The 14,308-nt window shown below is 50.4% G+C and overlaps 1 protein-coding gene across 5 annotated transcripts in view; it reads left to right on the top strand.

Annotated features, from left to right (window-relative positions):
* The window catches only part of pacs2 (phosphofurin acidic cluster sorting protein 2), a 38,427-nt gene that overhangs the window by 17,689 nt on the left and 6,430 nt on the right, over window positions 1-14,308 (top strand). For 2 of the 5 annotated variants that reach the window (XM_067242979.1, XM_067242976.1), the window contains exons 2-19: window positions 4,077-4,164; window positions 4,931-5,020; window positions 5,512-5,637; window positions 7,224-7,383; window positions 7,905-7,978; window positions 8,116-8,196; window positions 8,877-8,936; window positions 9,442-9,587; window positions 9,746-9,836; window positions 10,298-10,369; window positions 10,477-10,605; window positions 11,143-11,271; window positions 11,815-11,919; window positions 12,337-12,443; window positions 12,701-12,855; window positions 13,133-13,243; window positions 13,583-13,691; window positions 14,126-14,158. In XM_067242979.1, the coding sequence (XP_067099080.1) occupies window positions 4,077-4,164; window positions 4,931-5,020; window positions 5,512-5,637; window positions 7,224-7,383; window positions 7,905-7,978; window positions 8,116-8,196; window positions 8,877-8,936; window positions 9,442-9,587; window positions 9,746-9,836; window positions 10,298-10,369; window positions 10,477-10,605; window positions 11,143-11,271; window positions 11,815-11,919; window positions 12,337-12,443; window positions 12,701-12,855; window positions 13,133-13,243; window positions 13,583-13,691; window positions 14,126-14,158 (1,866 nt within the window). Of the gene's footprint in view, window positions 1-4,076; window positions 4,165-4,930; window positions 5,021-5,511; window positions 5,638-7,223; window positions 7,384-7,904; window positions 7,979-8,115; window positions 8,197-8,876; window positions 8,937-9,441; window positions 9,588-9,745; window positions 9,837-10,297; window positions 10,370-10,476; window positions 10,606-11,138; window positions 11,272-11,814; window positions 11,920-12,336; window positions 12,444-12,700; window positions 12,856-13,132; window positions 13,244-13,582; window positions 13,692-14,125; window positions 14,159-14,308 lie in introns of all 5 variants that reach the window. The other 3 variants (XM_067242978.1, XM_067242977.1, XM_067242980.1) reach the window with 3 other exon arrangements.

Here is a 14,308-nt window from a genome sequence, read left to right as displayed (position 1 = left end):
CACCTAGTCAACCACCCATCCACCCACCTAGTCAACCAGCTACCCACCCACCTAGTCAACCAGCCACCCACCCACCCACCTAGTCAACCAGCTACCTAGTCAACCAGCCACCCACCCACCTAGTCAACCAGCCACCCACCTAGTCAACCAGCCACCTAGTCAACAAGTCACCCACCCACCCACCTAGTCAACCAGCCACCCACCCACCCACCTAGTCAACCAGTCACCTAGTCAACCAGTCACCCACCCACCTAGTCAACCAGCCACCCACCCACCTAGTCAACCAGTCACCTAGTCAACCAGTCACCCACCCACCCACCTAGTCAACCAGCCACCCACCCACCCACCTAGTCAACCAGTCACCTAGTCAACCAGTCACCCACCCACCCACCTTGTCAACCAGCCACCCACCCACCCACCTAGTCAACCAGTCACCTAGTCAACCAGTCACCCACCCACCCACCTAGTCAACCAGCCACCCACCCACCCACCCACCTAGTCAACCAGCCACCTAGTCAACCAGCCACCCACCCACCTAGTCAACCACCCACCTAGTCAACCAGCCACTTAGCCAACCAGCCACCTAGTCAACCAGCCACCCACCCACCTAGTCAACCACCCACCTAGTCAACCAGCCACCTAGTCAACCAGCCACCTAGTCAACCAGTCACTCAGCTACCTAGACAACCAGCCACCCAGCCACCTAGTCAACCAGCCACCTAGTCACCCAGCCACCAAGCCAACCAATCACCCAGTTACTTATCCAGCCAGCCAGCCCTGTGTGTCCCAGGTAGAGCATCCGTTTGCTGGGCCAGAAGCTGGGCCACCTTGCAGGCAGCAGGGAGGCTGAATTTCCACACACACATGCACTCATGCATGCACACACGTGCACAAAGACATGCATGCATGCACAAACACACACACACACACGCACAAAAACGTGTACACACACATATATATGCTTGCACCCACACGCACATGTGTGTGTGTTAATGCGACTGTCTGTATTTGCATATGTAAGATTGTGTTTCTGTGTGTGTGTGTGTGGCATGTGCCTTGGTTTATGTGTCTTTGTGTGTGTGTGCGAGTGTGTGTGTGCGCTTGTGTGAATGTGTGTGTGTGTTGGCGAATGCACACAAGTGGAATTTTGCTTGGCTGCGAAGCGTGGCTGCAAGTTGTTCAGGAACACAGCTGTAGAGAGAACCTCAGGGCCTCCATTGTTCCAGCCATAACCATTCTTTGTATCAAAGAGGGAACTCAGAGATAGGAGGCATTGCTGTCCATTGTCCGCCTTGGGACATTGTTTCCCCTGAGTCCAGCGGCCTCTCTGCCTCTGTGTGGTTTGGAGAGCAGGGAGAGAAAGAGGCTGTGACAGCCTGCCCTGGTCTGTGGTTGAGAAGAGGAAGGGTTAGGATTGGAGGACAGAGAGGGAGAGAGGCTGTGTGACAGCCTGCCCTGGTCTGTGGTTGAGAAGAGGAAGGGTTAGGATTGGAGGACAGAGAGGGAGAGAGGCTGTGTGACAGCCTGCCCTGGTCAGTGGTAGCGACGAGGAAGGCACGCGAGCAGAAATTAGTCAACAACACAGATCCTCTTATAGAAATAGTTGTATCATGAGTTCAGTGTGTCTTGAGTGTTTCTCCTCTGAGGAGAGGCCCGAACGCTGTGAGATACTTCTCCCATGTGGAACTGGGGGTTGAGTGTTACTGGCCTGGAGGGGCACCCTCTCACAGGTCCTACAGCAGGGGCCTCAGAGCAGGCTCCCTTCCAGAACGTGGATGAGGTTGTACTGTCGGGTTGACACCTTGCAGGCTGGGTGGACTGTCGACAAATTGTGTGAGAAGCAGGGTGCGTGAGTGTGTGATTGTGTGTGTATGGCTCGGGTAGTGTGTGTGTGTGTGTGTGTGTGTGTGAGACTACGGTCGTGTGTGTGCATTTGTGCATGGGTATGTGTTGAAGCCAGTGTAGTGCGTGTGCACGTTTACACACGCGTGTGTGTGTGTGAGACCAGGGTTGTGCGTGTGTTGAGTCCAGGGTACAGGACAATGTGATCTCTCTCTGGGATGTTTCTATTGTGTCTGAATGTGAGGGTAAACCGTGCCCAGGAGAAAGACCCTCATTCAGCCTCCCTCTCCTGCAGACCTGCTATTGTCATCCCTCTCTCTCCCTCTCTCCCCCCATCTCGTCCCTCTCTCTCCCCCTCTCATTCCTCTGTCCCCTCTCAATCTCTCCCTCACATCCCTCTCTCCCCCTCTCATCCTTCTCCCCTCTCATACCTCTCTCCCAAGATCTTTTGTCCTACACTAGCTGGATGCGACTTCTGGTTTGCAGTCGTTGCATTGTTTATGTCCCTCAATAGACATTATGGCTTCAAACAGTCTGAAGGGCTATTATCTCGCTCCTTATCTCTCTAACTCTCTCTCCCTCTGTTTCCCTCTCTTTCTCTCTAACTCTCTATCCCTCTCTCTCCTTTTCTTTCTCTATCTCTCACTATCTCTCTCTTTACCCCTGTATCTCTCTTTTTCCCTCTTCCTCTATCTATCTATCGATCTCTCTCTCTCTATCTCTCTCTCTCTCTGTCACTCTCTCTGTCACTCTCTCTCTGGACTCTACCTTGAATCTCTCCTTTCCTGTTTTCAAAATAGTCGACTTCGCTGGATTTGCCAAGGTCAGCCTCTGCGTGTACTGTACATCCTTCCCTGCAGGACGCCAGCAGAACCTGAACCCCCTCCCCTACTCCTCCCCGCCTCCTCCCTGCCTCCCCCTTTTCCCCCTCCCTGTACCCCCTTCCCCTCCACCCCAGGTCCCTACATACTGTCTCTCTGTCCCATCCACAACCCAGTTCATCCACACAAACAACGACACATGTGCCAGTCAACGAGCATACTGCTGTGAAGATGTAGGCCTCAGTCCCATGGGATGATTGGGATAGCTGCCGTGATGTCACAATCACAGACCACCGTGGGGTTCTGAGGGGGGAGGGGAGATGTTGGCTAGTAGACTTATTGAAAATACTTTTAAAGGAACAGCTCATTGAAAAGTGACTCAAACAATCGTGACAGGCGTGTTAACACCACCGCCAGACATAACAATGGCGGCCTAAACAAAGCCTGAGCCCCCCTTACCCTGAGCCCCGCCACCGCGAGCCCCCCCAGGACTCACACTGTGATGGGAGCTCAATGAGAAGTTGGTCAACTGCCAACTGGAGCTACAGCTACACTAAGACCAGTCCTATCTGTATCCACTCTTCTCCACCACCACCCCCCCCCTCTCTCTCTCTCTCTCTCTCTCTCTCTCTGTCCCTCCCTCTACCCTCTGTTCTACACCTCCTCTGAGTTCTCAGAATACTTTTTTACTTGTTACCCAGTGAGTTTGTGAAGCGATGTGAGATTAAATCTTCAGTCTGAGGTCTGTGGGGCTGCGTGGCGTCATGGTAACGGTGAACATGCTGGTTTCTGGTCTTTGTGAGAGCGTCACTGTTGAACACAGAGGAAAGTCATCATCAGTCAATGACTCATCATCAGTCTTCAACATCCGCCCTCTGTGAGGCAAGGTTAATGTGAGGCAAAGGTGAGGCTAATGTGAGGTTAAGATGAGGCTAGGCTAATGTTAGGCTAGGCTAATGTGAGGATCATATGAGGCTGGGCTAATGTGAGGATACTGTGAGGCTAGGGAAATATGAGGCTGATGTGAGGCTAATGAGGTTATGGTAATATGAGGGTAGGTCAATGTGAGGCTAATGTGAGGCTAGACTGATGGAAGGCTAGGTTAATGTGAGGTTGGGTAAATGTTTATGTTTGCAGATAAACCACCAGTTTACAGTACGAAGAGGCGTGGTTTGACTTTGTTGGTTAACCCTCTCCTCCCCCTCCCTTTCCCCCTCCTGTCCCCCAGGCTGTGTTGGGTAACGCTCCACCTCTCCTCCCCCCAGGCTGTGTTGGGTAACGCTCCCCCTCTTCTCCCCCCAGGCTGTGTTGGGTAACGCTCCACCTCTTCTCCCCCCAGGCTGTGTTGGGTAACGCTCCACCTCTTCTCCCCCCAGGCTGTGTTGGGTAACGCTCCACCTCTTCTCCCCCCAGGCTGTGCAGTCTCACTCTGAAGAAGCTGGTGGTGTTGAGAGAGCTGGATAAGGAGCTGATCTCTGTGGTCCTTGCGGTGAAAATCCAGGTACAACCACACACCTACTGCTAGCATGCCCAAGCTAGCATGCCCAAGCTAGCATGCCCAAGCTAGCATGCCCAAACCTGCAGGCTGAGGCTGCAAACAGAAACACAGCAAGCGTGTACAGTATACAAACACAACTCCTACTTCTGCGCTACCTGGATCACATCCCACACTCATAGCTACATCTCCCAGACGAATTCCTCTTAAGTTGACAGATTTAGATTACAGCTGACAGATGTTTCATCCTCTCAACCTTCCTTCCCCTTCAAATCCTGCACAGCAAGCTGCAAGCGGGATTGTAGAACATCATTAGAACATGGAGGCAATGCATAGTATGGAAGTCATCAGCATGGCATACCAGACAACCCAACTCATTTCCGGGAGGTAGCTCATAGCTCATACCCCCCCCCCCCCCCCCCCGGGACGCAATCAGGACGCATGATGTATCCCCTCAACCTGCACGTACACCCTCCCCCCCCCCTCCCGATATGCACCTATCTCGACCAAAAATGACCATTAGACAGTCTCTCGCTCGCTCGAATACAAAATCCCCGATTTCCGGGAGATTGTACAGCATTTGCGGGTGTCAGGGAGCCGCTATTGAAATGCGGGACACTCCGGACCTTCCGGGAGACTTGGGATGTCTGGCATACTCTCTCCTCAATCTCTTTATCCAACTTCTTCCATCTCTCATTCTTTCTTTCTCACTGTCTCACACTCTCCCCCCCCCCTTATCCCTCTCTCTCCCTCTCCCGTGGACTTCCCCCAGGGTTCCAAGCGGATCCTGAGGTCTCATGAGATAGTGCTGCCCCCTGCTGGACTGGTGGAAACAGACCTGGCTCTCACCTTCTCTCTGCAGGTAGGACAGAGTACAGGGCAAGGGTTGAACATGTTGTGATGTTTAACATGGTGAACTCAATAACCCATACAATAAAATTATGTGTGATATGAACTTAACTAACAGAGGGGCTACAAATGACGCAATAATCTAGCGTCTAGTGAGGTCAAAAATTATTATATTCATTACCTTGCTCCAGCAGTGAGCAGGGAAAACGCCTCAACAACAATCACGTCTACTAAATTATATATATGTATTTGACTATATTTCATTACCCTCCTTCAGCAGTGAAGTAGCATGGAAAATGGCCAAGCATCAATCACATTCTGGAACGGTTGTTGACTAATCAGAAGGGTGTGTGCCTAAATAGGTTGCACTGGGATGACCATCGGATATTTCAGAACTTGCGTGCTGATAGGTTAACTACCTCCCTGCTCTCCTGTGGTCCTGTTCAACTTAGCTGTTCTGCCTAATGAGTGATTCTCCTACACGACTGTCTCTCTCTCCCGCAGTACCCTCATTTCCTGAAGCGAGAGGGAAACAGGCTCCAGATCCTGCTGCAGAGGAGGAAGAGGTATAAGAACCGCACTATCCTGGGCTACAAGACTCTGGCTGCAGGCTCCATAGACATGGCAGAGGTACTGGTGCTGAGGGCATCCCGGTGTCACATTCAGTACACTGGTGACAGGCTGAGACTGGACAGTTTTACACGCACGCACGCACACACACTCTGACACTGACGCACACAGACACACTGACACATGGGCACACACACACTCACTCACTCACTCACACACACACACACACACACACACTCGCTCACACACAGACACTCACACAGGCACACTCAAGAACACAGAGAGGTTACATAAATTATGTACGTACTGTAGGGCTTGATTAAAGAATACAGCCCTGACTTCTTCAAAAGGGAGTACCCTTCTCCACCCATCTTCCACCCCCCCTCCTCCCTCCCCTCCGCTGTCCCCGGCCCCCCATCCGTAGAGTCAAGATCATCTGAAAGGAGACAGCCTTTAATATTGACATGCTTTAATGGAACAGGCTGTTCCAGCCAGGAGTGCAGTAACCTTGACAGTACACTGGAGGAACAGGAGAGAGAACTGGTATGTCTCTACTCCTGTCCCCGCCCCCATCCCCTCTGTCCCCCGTCCCACTCCCCTCCGGTCACTGGGGTTGGTGTCTGGCTGCCAGTCTCTTTCTGTCTGTCTGAACACCACGCTGACGAATCCAGTCTACCATGATGGCCTCCTGTGGGCCTTCCAGATGCACTAAGTCCTCCTCAGAGCCAGAGGGAAGAGCATCTGGAGTTTTAGTACCTGGCAGCACACTGGACTCCCTCTGCTTCTCCTTCTTCTCCCTCTACCTCTCTCTCCATTTCCCTCTATCTCCATATCCCTCCCTGTCACCCTCCCTCCCTCCCCAAGCCTCACCTCACTCACCTCACCTCACCTCCCTCTATATCTCTCTCTCCTTCTACATGTCCCTTATCCCACTCCCTCTCTCTGCTTCTACCCTCTCCCTCCCCTCGCCCTCCTCCTCCTTCTCTCACCCCTCCAACTCCCTGTCACCCTCCCTCTGCATCTCCTTCTCGCCATCTCTCCCATTCCCACTACCTCATCCTCCCTCTGCTCCCTCCCCCTTCCTCTCACTTTCCCATTCCCTCCCCCTCCCCACCCTCACTCTTGGCCACTCACCGGAGGCAGAGCGATCATCCACAGAATTAAAACAGAACAGAACAGATTTCTGTTTCTGAACAGAAATGGAAAGCTGGGACTTTCTGACTTGTTGTGAGGGTGTACAATGAGAGCTGACCGCTGGGACCAGCCAGGCTGAGGAGACAGCTAAAGAAACACAGACAAGCTGATAATTAGATTTTTGCTTGGATGAGAACTCCCTCTCCCTTTCTTTTCTCTTTCTTTTCTCTCCCTGTCCTGTCTTTATCTCTCCATTCTACACCCCAATCTCCCTCTCTCTCCCTTTCTTTTTCTCTCTCTCCCACACAAATACACACCTTTTCTTCATCTACCACTCCTTCACACACACACACACACTCACACACACACCCTCTCTCTTCTCCCTCGCTCTCCTGCTCTCGCACACGACTTTCCTCTTTCATCCCTCTCGCTCTCTCTCTCTATCTCTCTGTCTCTTGTTTCTCTCCATCTCACACCTTAAACACTCTCTCTGTCCACCCCCCCCCCCCCAGGTGATGCAGCACCCCCCTGAGGGAGGCCAGATGCTAGCTCTGTGCAGCCACCAGAAGGAAATGCTGGGGAAGGTGGCGGAGATCTGGATCTCCTCCCTGTCCAGCCAGCCCATCGACCACGAGGAGGCCGCGCTGCAGGGACAGAAGATCAAATGTTCTGGTGAGCTGCTGAACACAGCCCCGTTCAGGTGTGGTACTGTATAGTACAGAACAGAACATCACAACTCTAACAACTAACCCTACTCCAGTCTATTAAAGTCCAGCTCTGACTAGTCTAGTCTAGTTCATTACAGCTCTAATCCAGTCCAGTATGGTTCTAACCCTAGATCACTGCAGCTCTAACTCTAGTCCAGTCCAGTTTGAACTAGAGTCCAGTCCAGCTCGAACTGAAGTCCAGTCCAGTACAAGTGTGGTCCAGTCCAGCTCTAACACAGTATGGTTCAGATGCAGTCGATGACATCAAGGTGTGAGACCATCATAATCACCTAGTCTGACACACCAGGCAGAGCAGCCTGGCTAATGTGTTCACCTCCAGGAGAGCACAGATCGCACCCTGCAGCAGTCCTCTGAACACCAGCCTGGCTCCGCGGTGGGGCCTGGAGGGAAAATAAAAGCTCAGATCAAATATGTATGACGGCGCCTCCACTTCTGCCAGTAAGTAGGTCAACCTGTGTGTTTCAGATAACTACTCGGAGGAGGAGTACGAGAGTTTCTCGTCCGAGCAGGAGGCCAGCGATGATGCTGTGCAAGGCCAGGTGAGTCTGAGGCTATCCTGCCTAGCTACATGTTGATCCTGTCTAACAATGAAATGCCTCCCTGAAATGTAAATGTAACCTCTGTTTCTCTCCGTGTCTCTTTGTCTCTCTCTCTGTCTGTCTGTGCGTGTCCTCAGGACCTGGAAGATGACGAGTATGATGTGAGGAAGCCAAAGAAGCAGAGGAGGTCTATAGTCCGGACCGCTTCCATCACCAGGGTAGGTAGCTGCAGCAGAGCCCCCAAGCATCCACATCTGTCCCCAGCCCAGGGCCCTCTCCACCAGCCTCCCTCCCCAGCGCAGGGGCCCTCTCCACCAGCCTCCCTCCCCAGCCCAGGGCCCTCTCCACCATCCTCCCTTCCCAGCCCAGGGCCCTCTCCACCAGCCTCCCTCCCCAGCCCAGGGCCCTCTCCACCAGCCTCCCTCCTCAGCTCAGGGCCCTCTCCACCATCCTCCCTTCCCAGCCCAGGGCCCTCTCCACCAGCCTCCCTCCCCAGCCCAGGGCCCTCTCCACCAGCCTCCCTCCTCAGCTCAGGGCCCTCTCCACCATCCTCCCTTCCCAGCCCAGGGCCCTCTCCACCAGCCTCCCTTCCCAGCCCAGGGCCTTGGCCCGCAGTACGGCCATGGAGAATAATGTGCCGGGAATTACATTAGGCACAATAAACATGAGATCGATTTTTTCTGGAAAGATGTAGTGGAGTGGATCAATAACGGCTTAAGAATGCTCCCGCTTCTCTGCCCTCTTTGATATGGAAAAAAACCCTAAACATACTGTTTATTCATACTGTATAAATGCATATATACATGCCCCCCCCCATGTCTCTTTGGATAAATTAATATGTACAGATATGTGATGTGTGGTTCTGACTCATGGCTGTTTATTTATCCTCTTCTTTTAGCAGCAGAACTTTAAGCAACGCGTCGTTGCTCTTCTGAAGCGCTTTAGGGTGTCAGATGAGGTGGGTGCTTCAGATGAGGTGGGTGCTTCTGTCCTGCCCCCTGTCTCAAACCTAATACCTCTTTTGTCTTCCCTCACGAGTAGATATATCTCTATCTAATCACATAAGTCGTAGATGTTGTAACCACCCAAGACCCAGAAATTCATTATAGGTACACTATAGTGGAAATTGGTTTTTAAGCCAATTAATGTTGCATCCATACTGCCCTTTGTATGTATTTATTTTGTCCAGTTGAGAGGCCGTCCTGGGCTTTCTAATTATGTCTAAAATGGGAACAACCTTAGGAATAGCCATGTAATTCGATTAGTTAATTAAGTTATGGTTGCATAGCAATGACAGATAAGAAAACAATGTTGTAAAAAAAAAGAATCTTCTACTTTACCCAAACGTTTAGGTCATACAACACTTTTTTTCAACTTTATTTCCTGGGTCTCAAAAGGTTACATAATACATAAAGGCAGTTTTTCTTTCAACCTTGCTCATTGGTGTGTGTCTGGTTGTGGAGGTGTTGGATTCGGAGCAGGACCCTGCAGAGCCGCCCCCTGAGGTGGAGGAGGACCTGGAGAGTCTGGAGTTTGAGAACCCCAGCGACAGCGGCCCGGAGATGGACGACGATGACAGTGTTCTCAGCACCCCCAAACCCAAACTTAAGTGAGCAACTCGCTCCATTTATTTTGATTGTGGTTACGGTCGGTGTGTTAGGGTTATTGGTGTACTGTATTATGAGTGTTGAGTTGTGTTTTTTGGTGATATTTACCCAGTGCTCATGAGACATTTACATGGCGCATTTGTTTTGTGTGCCTTCGTAGGCCATATTTCGAGGGTCTGTCCCTGTCCAGTTCTCAGACGGAGATAGGCAGCATCCACAGCATCAGGAGTCACAGAGAGCCACCGAGCCCAGTGAGACCACAGCCACACTACCTCACAACCCCAAACTCACTACTCACCACTCTACCTCATTACACAGCCACACTACCCCAAAACTCACTACTCACTACACTACCTCATTACACACCACACTACCTCACTACCCCAAACTCACTACTCACTACTCACCACACTACCTCATTACACACCACACTACCTCACTACCCCAAACTCACTACTCACTACTCACCACACTACCTCATTACACACCACACTACCTCACTACCCCAAACTCACTACTCACTACTCACCACACTACCTCATTACACACCACACTACCTCACTACCCCAAACTTACTACTCACTACTCACCACACTACCTCACTACCCCAAACTTACTACTCACCACACTACCTCACTACCCCAAACTTACTACTCACCACACTACCTCACTTGGTGGCTTGGTCTCAGTCTCCCATCCCTCTTCTCCTCAGATGGACCCAGACAAAACCAAAAGTGGCAGCGCTAAATTCCAGCAGGACAGCGTCTCTGACAACGTCTCTTTCGTAAGTACTCACCATCTTGGCCTTCTAGGTAGTGTTGGTTCATCCTGTCTCAACACCTGTTGTGACCTCCGACACTGTGTTCTGCTCTGGGCTCCGGATGTTTCCAGGAGCTGCCAGAGGCGGTGACCCCCACCACTGAGCTGGAGATGGACAACATGGACACCTTCCTGGAGAGGCTCCCGCCCAGCGGGAAGATGACCAAGACCGAGTCTCTCATCATTCCCTCCAACAGGCGAGTGGCTGATGTTCTCTGAGCACATTCAATATGGTTATCACTACCCGTCATCACTACTGGATATTATTTGGATATTACTAAAAGTTATTACTGCTGGTTATCTCTACGTGTTATTACTGCTGGTTATCTCTACGTGTTATTACTACTGGTTATCTCTACGTGTTATTACTACTGGTTATCTCTACGTGTTATTACTGCTGGTTCTCTACGTGTTATTACTACTGGTTATTTCTACGTGTTATTACTACTGGTTAGTGGAGTCAGGTGGCTGAGCGGTTAGGGAATCGGGCTAGTAATCTGAAGGTTGCCAGTTCGATTCCTGGCCGTGCCAAATTACGTTGTGTCCTTGGGCAAGGCACTTCACCCTACTTGCCTCGGGGGGAATGTCCCTGTACTTACTGTAAGTCGCTCTGGATAAGAGCGTCTGCTAAAATGACTAAATGTATTACTACTGGTTATCTCTACGTGTTATTACCACTGGTTAGCCATACTGGTAATTACTGCAGGAAATCACTACTGTGCTTCTCTCTGCAGGCAGGAACCTAAGTTGGCAGGAAGAAGAGGAAGGAGCACGTCCCTGAAGGAGCGCCAGCCGAGCCGGCCGCAGAACGAGAGGGCCAACAGCCTGGACAACGAGCGGTCCCTGGACACACGCTGCCACCTACAGGTAGGAGGCGGACACTGCAGCCAATGACAGACTGATATCTTCCGTCTAAATCAGACTGATTCTTCATACTCACACTGCATGGACAGGGCTGTCTTACATGCTTCTAGGGAACTTCCATCAATCAGATAATAACTAGAGCTAGGTCAATTCAAGTGTGTTTTATTTGTTTTTTCCAATCATGAACATGTTATAGTACACAATGAAAACAAAACAATGTTCATCCAGGGCCATAGAGCAACATGAAACAACATAAAAGTATGTGAGACTACTTGCATTTCAGACTTAAACATCTGTACACAAATTACAAACAACAGAACAAAACAAGTGCAACAGGACATACAAGTAGTGCAAAACATACTACGAGATACACAGTGTCATAGATGACAACATGTGAGCTGGATGAGGGCTGCAGTGAAAGTGGTTGGTAGGTCTCCGAGTCTAAGCCAGTCAAGTTTCAAGCTTACCATCAGCACAATGGAGTGTACAGTGGAGTTCTTAGTCCTGCTTGTTGTCTCGACTACTTGATTGTCTCCCTCGTCTCAGATCCCCAGGAAGACGGTGTACGACCAGCTGAACCACATCCTGGTGTCTGATGACCACCTCCCTGACAGCATCATCCTCATCAACACCTCCGACTGGCAGGGCCAGGTGAGGCTCGCTGGACAGACACACCTCTGCTCTGCTGTCCCTCTCTCTCTCTCCCTCTCTCTCTCTCTCTCTCTCTCTCTCTCTCTCTCTCTCTCTCTCTCTCTCTCTCTCTCTCTCTCTCTCTCTCTCTCTCTCTCTCTCTCCCTCCCTCTCTCTCTCTCTCTCTCTCTCTCTATCTCTCTCTCTCTCTCCATGTTCCTCTCCCTTTCTCTCTCTCTCTCCCTCTTTCTGTCTCACTTTCTCCCTGTGTCTCTCTCTCTCTCCATGTTCCATCTCCCTCTGTTTCCCCCTCTCTCTGCCTTGCTCTCTCCCCGTGTCCCTCAATCTCCCCGTGTCCCCCACTCTCTCCCGGTCCCCTGTTTCTCTCCATTTCTTTCTCTATCTCACTCCTTCACTACCCCTCCCCCCCTCTCTCAGTATCTATCAGATGTTCTTCAGAACCACCATCTCCCGGTGGTCTGCACCTGCACCACAGCAGACATCCAGGCTGCGTTCAACACCATCGTATCACGCATCCAGAGATTGTAAGTCTTCCTCTTAACCTTGCTCTCATTTTCCAGGCTTCTCTTCTGGGTCAGACTGATTAAATGTATGTGGTTATTTGTATATATTAAGTAGATGTACATGGTGATCTGTGTATGTACAGTACCACATTTTCCCATGTGTCCAAACTTTTGACTGGTACTGTATGTAGTTATATAGTATATGTAACTGTAACTATATATAGTATATACTGTATGTGGGTATATATGATTGTATCTCTGTGTCCTCTGTCCTGCAGCTGTAACTGTAACTCCCAGACGCCCATTCCCATCAAGATCGCCGTGGCGGGGGCGCAACACTACCTCAGCGCCGTTCTGCGGCTGTTTGTGGACCACCTCTCCCACAAGACCCCTGACTGGCTGGGCTACATGAGGTTCCTCATCATCCCGCTGGGTTGGTGCTGGAGGGGCCACAGCACTCACATTTCTCAGTGTCATTTATCTGGATGTGCTTTTTTGTGACCAATAACCAACCAATGTAATGCGGTTTTAAACTGTGTCATTCAGTCCTTGATCGTGTATTTAAAATTATTATTTGTTGCTTGGATTAAAACCATCTCCTTTAAATATAGATAATCTTCAACAACATTGCTACAATTTAGATGTTATGTGTTTTTTTTTGTAGCATTACTCTGAGATTACTCTGACTCTGTGTATCTTTGTGAGCTTAGGATCTCATCCTGTCTCCAAATACCTGGGCACCATCGACCATCGCTACAACTGTTTGTTCCAAGACGCTGCCTGGAGAGACCTGTTCCATAAGCCGGAGGCTGGAGTCCTGGGTAGGACAGACTAGCCTTCCTCCTCGGAGAGGAAGTCAGAGTTTCATAGACAGGAGAGTAACAGCTGGAGAGACAGGAGAAGAACAGCAGTGCAGTAACAGCAGTTCAGTACAGCAGTATAGGAACAGCAGTTCAGTAACAGCAGTATCGTAACAGCAGTTCTGGCACAGCAGTAAAGCAACAACAGTGCAGTAACAATAGTTCAGTAACAGCAGTGCAGTAACAACAGCTCAGTAACAGCAGTATAGGAACAGAGGTTCAGTAACAGCAGTTCAGTAACAGCAGTTCAGTAACAGCAGTAGAGTAACAGCAGTGCGGTGACAGCTGTGTCCTGTACAGGGCAGGAGAGTCCAGACGTGGTCTCCAGGGTTACCCAGTACATGGTGGGGGCTAACGGAGCCCACCAGCTCCCCATCGCCGAGGCCATGCTCACCTACAAACAACGCAGGTAGGATGCTCCCAGCATGCCTCCTCCATCCCACGACTGTTAGATGAGCTGTACTTATAAGAACACGTCAACCCTAAAGTCAGACTTCACACAGTTGGTGTTTAGCTTAGTTTTGTGACATTGCGTGTCAAGGATTCACTTTTACTGGATGTATCTGTGCCTCACTCCCTTTCAATGAAAGTACTTGTTAATTCATTCTGGGGAGTAAGTATAGGCTATCCATCTTACCATCAATATTGAGTTGGGTACTTTGAGAGACATTTGATAATACAACATGTAAGGAGTAATGTAATGAAGTGAAGATACAAGTACTCTCAGTGAGAGGCCAGTCAGGAGTTGCTACACACCTGTGACCTTTTCTGTATCACTGTTTGTGAATAATGATAACATTATTATATGTGTTTTATTTCTGTTTCCTTTTGCTTTCTTTAAAGGAAAAAGAGCTTTCATTTTGATTTTGCAGTAAGGTATTGTGGCCTGCTTGAGTCTGAGTCTCCTTGGTGATTCCTCTGCTTCCCGTTCTAGCTAGCTCCTCCCACATCTAGCTCCTCCCTTATATAGCCCCTCCCCTGTTTAGCTCCTCCCCATGGCTAGCTCCTCCCCTAGCTAGTCCCGAC

This window comes from Osmerus mordax, chromosome 9 (genome assembly GCF_038355195.1).
Source record: "Osmerus mordax isolate fOsmMor3 chromosome 9, fOsmMor3.pri, whole genome shotgun sequence".
Lineage (NCBI taxonomy): Eukaryota > Metazoa > Chordata > Actinopteri > Osmeriformes > Osmeridae > Osmerus > Osmerus mordax.
Note: the sequence above shows the minus strand (reverse complement) of the source record. Positions and strands in the feature narration are given on the sequence as shown.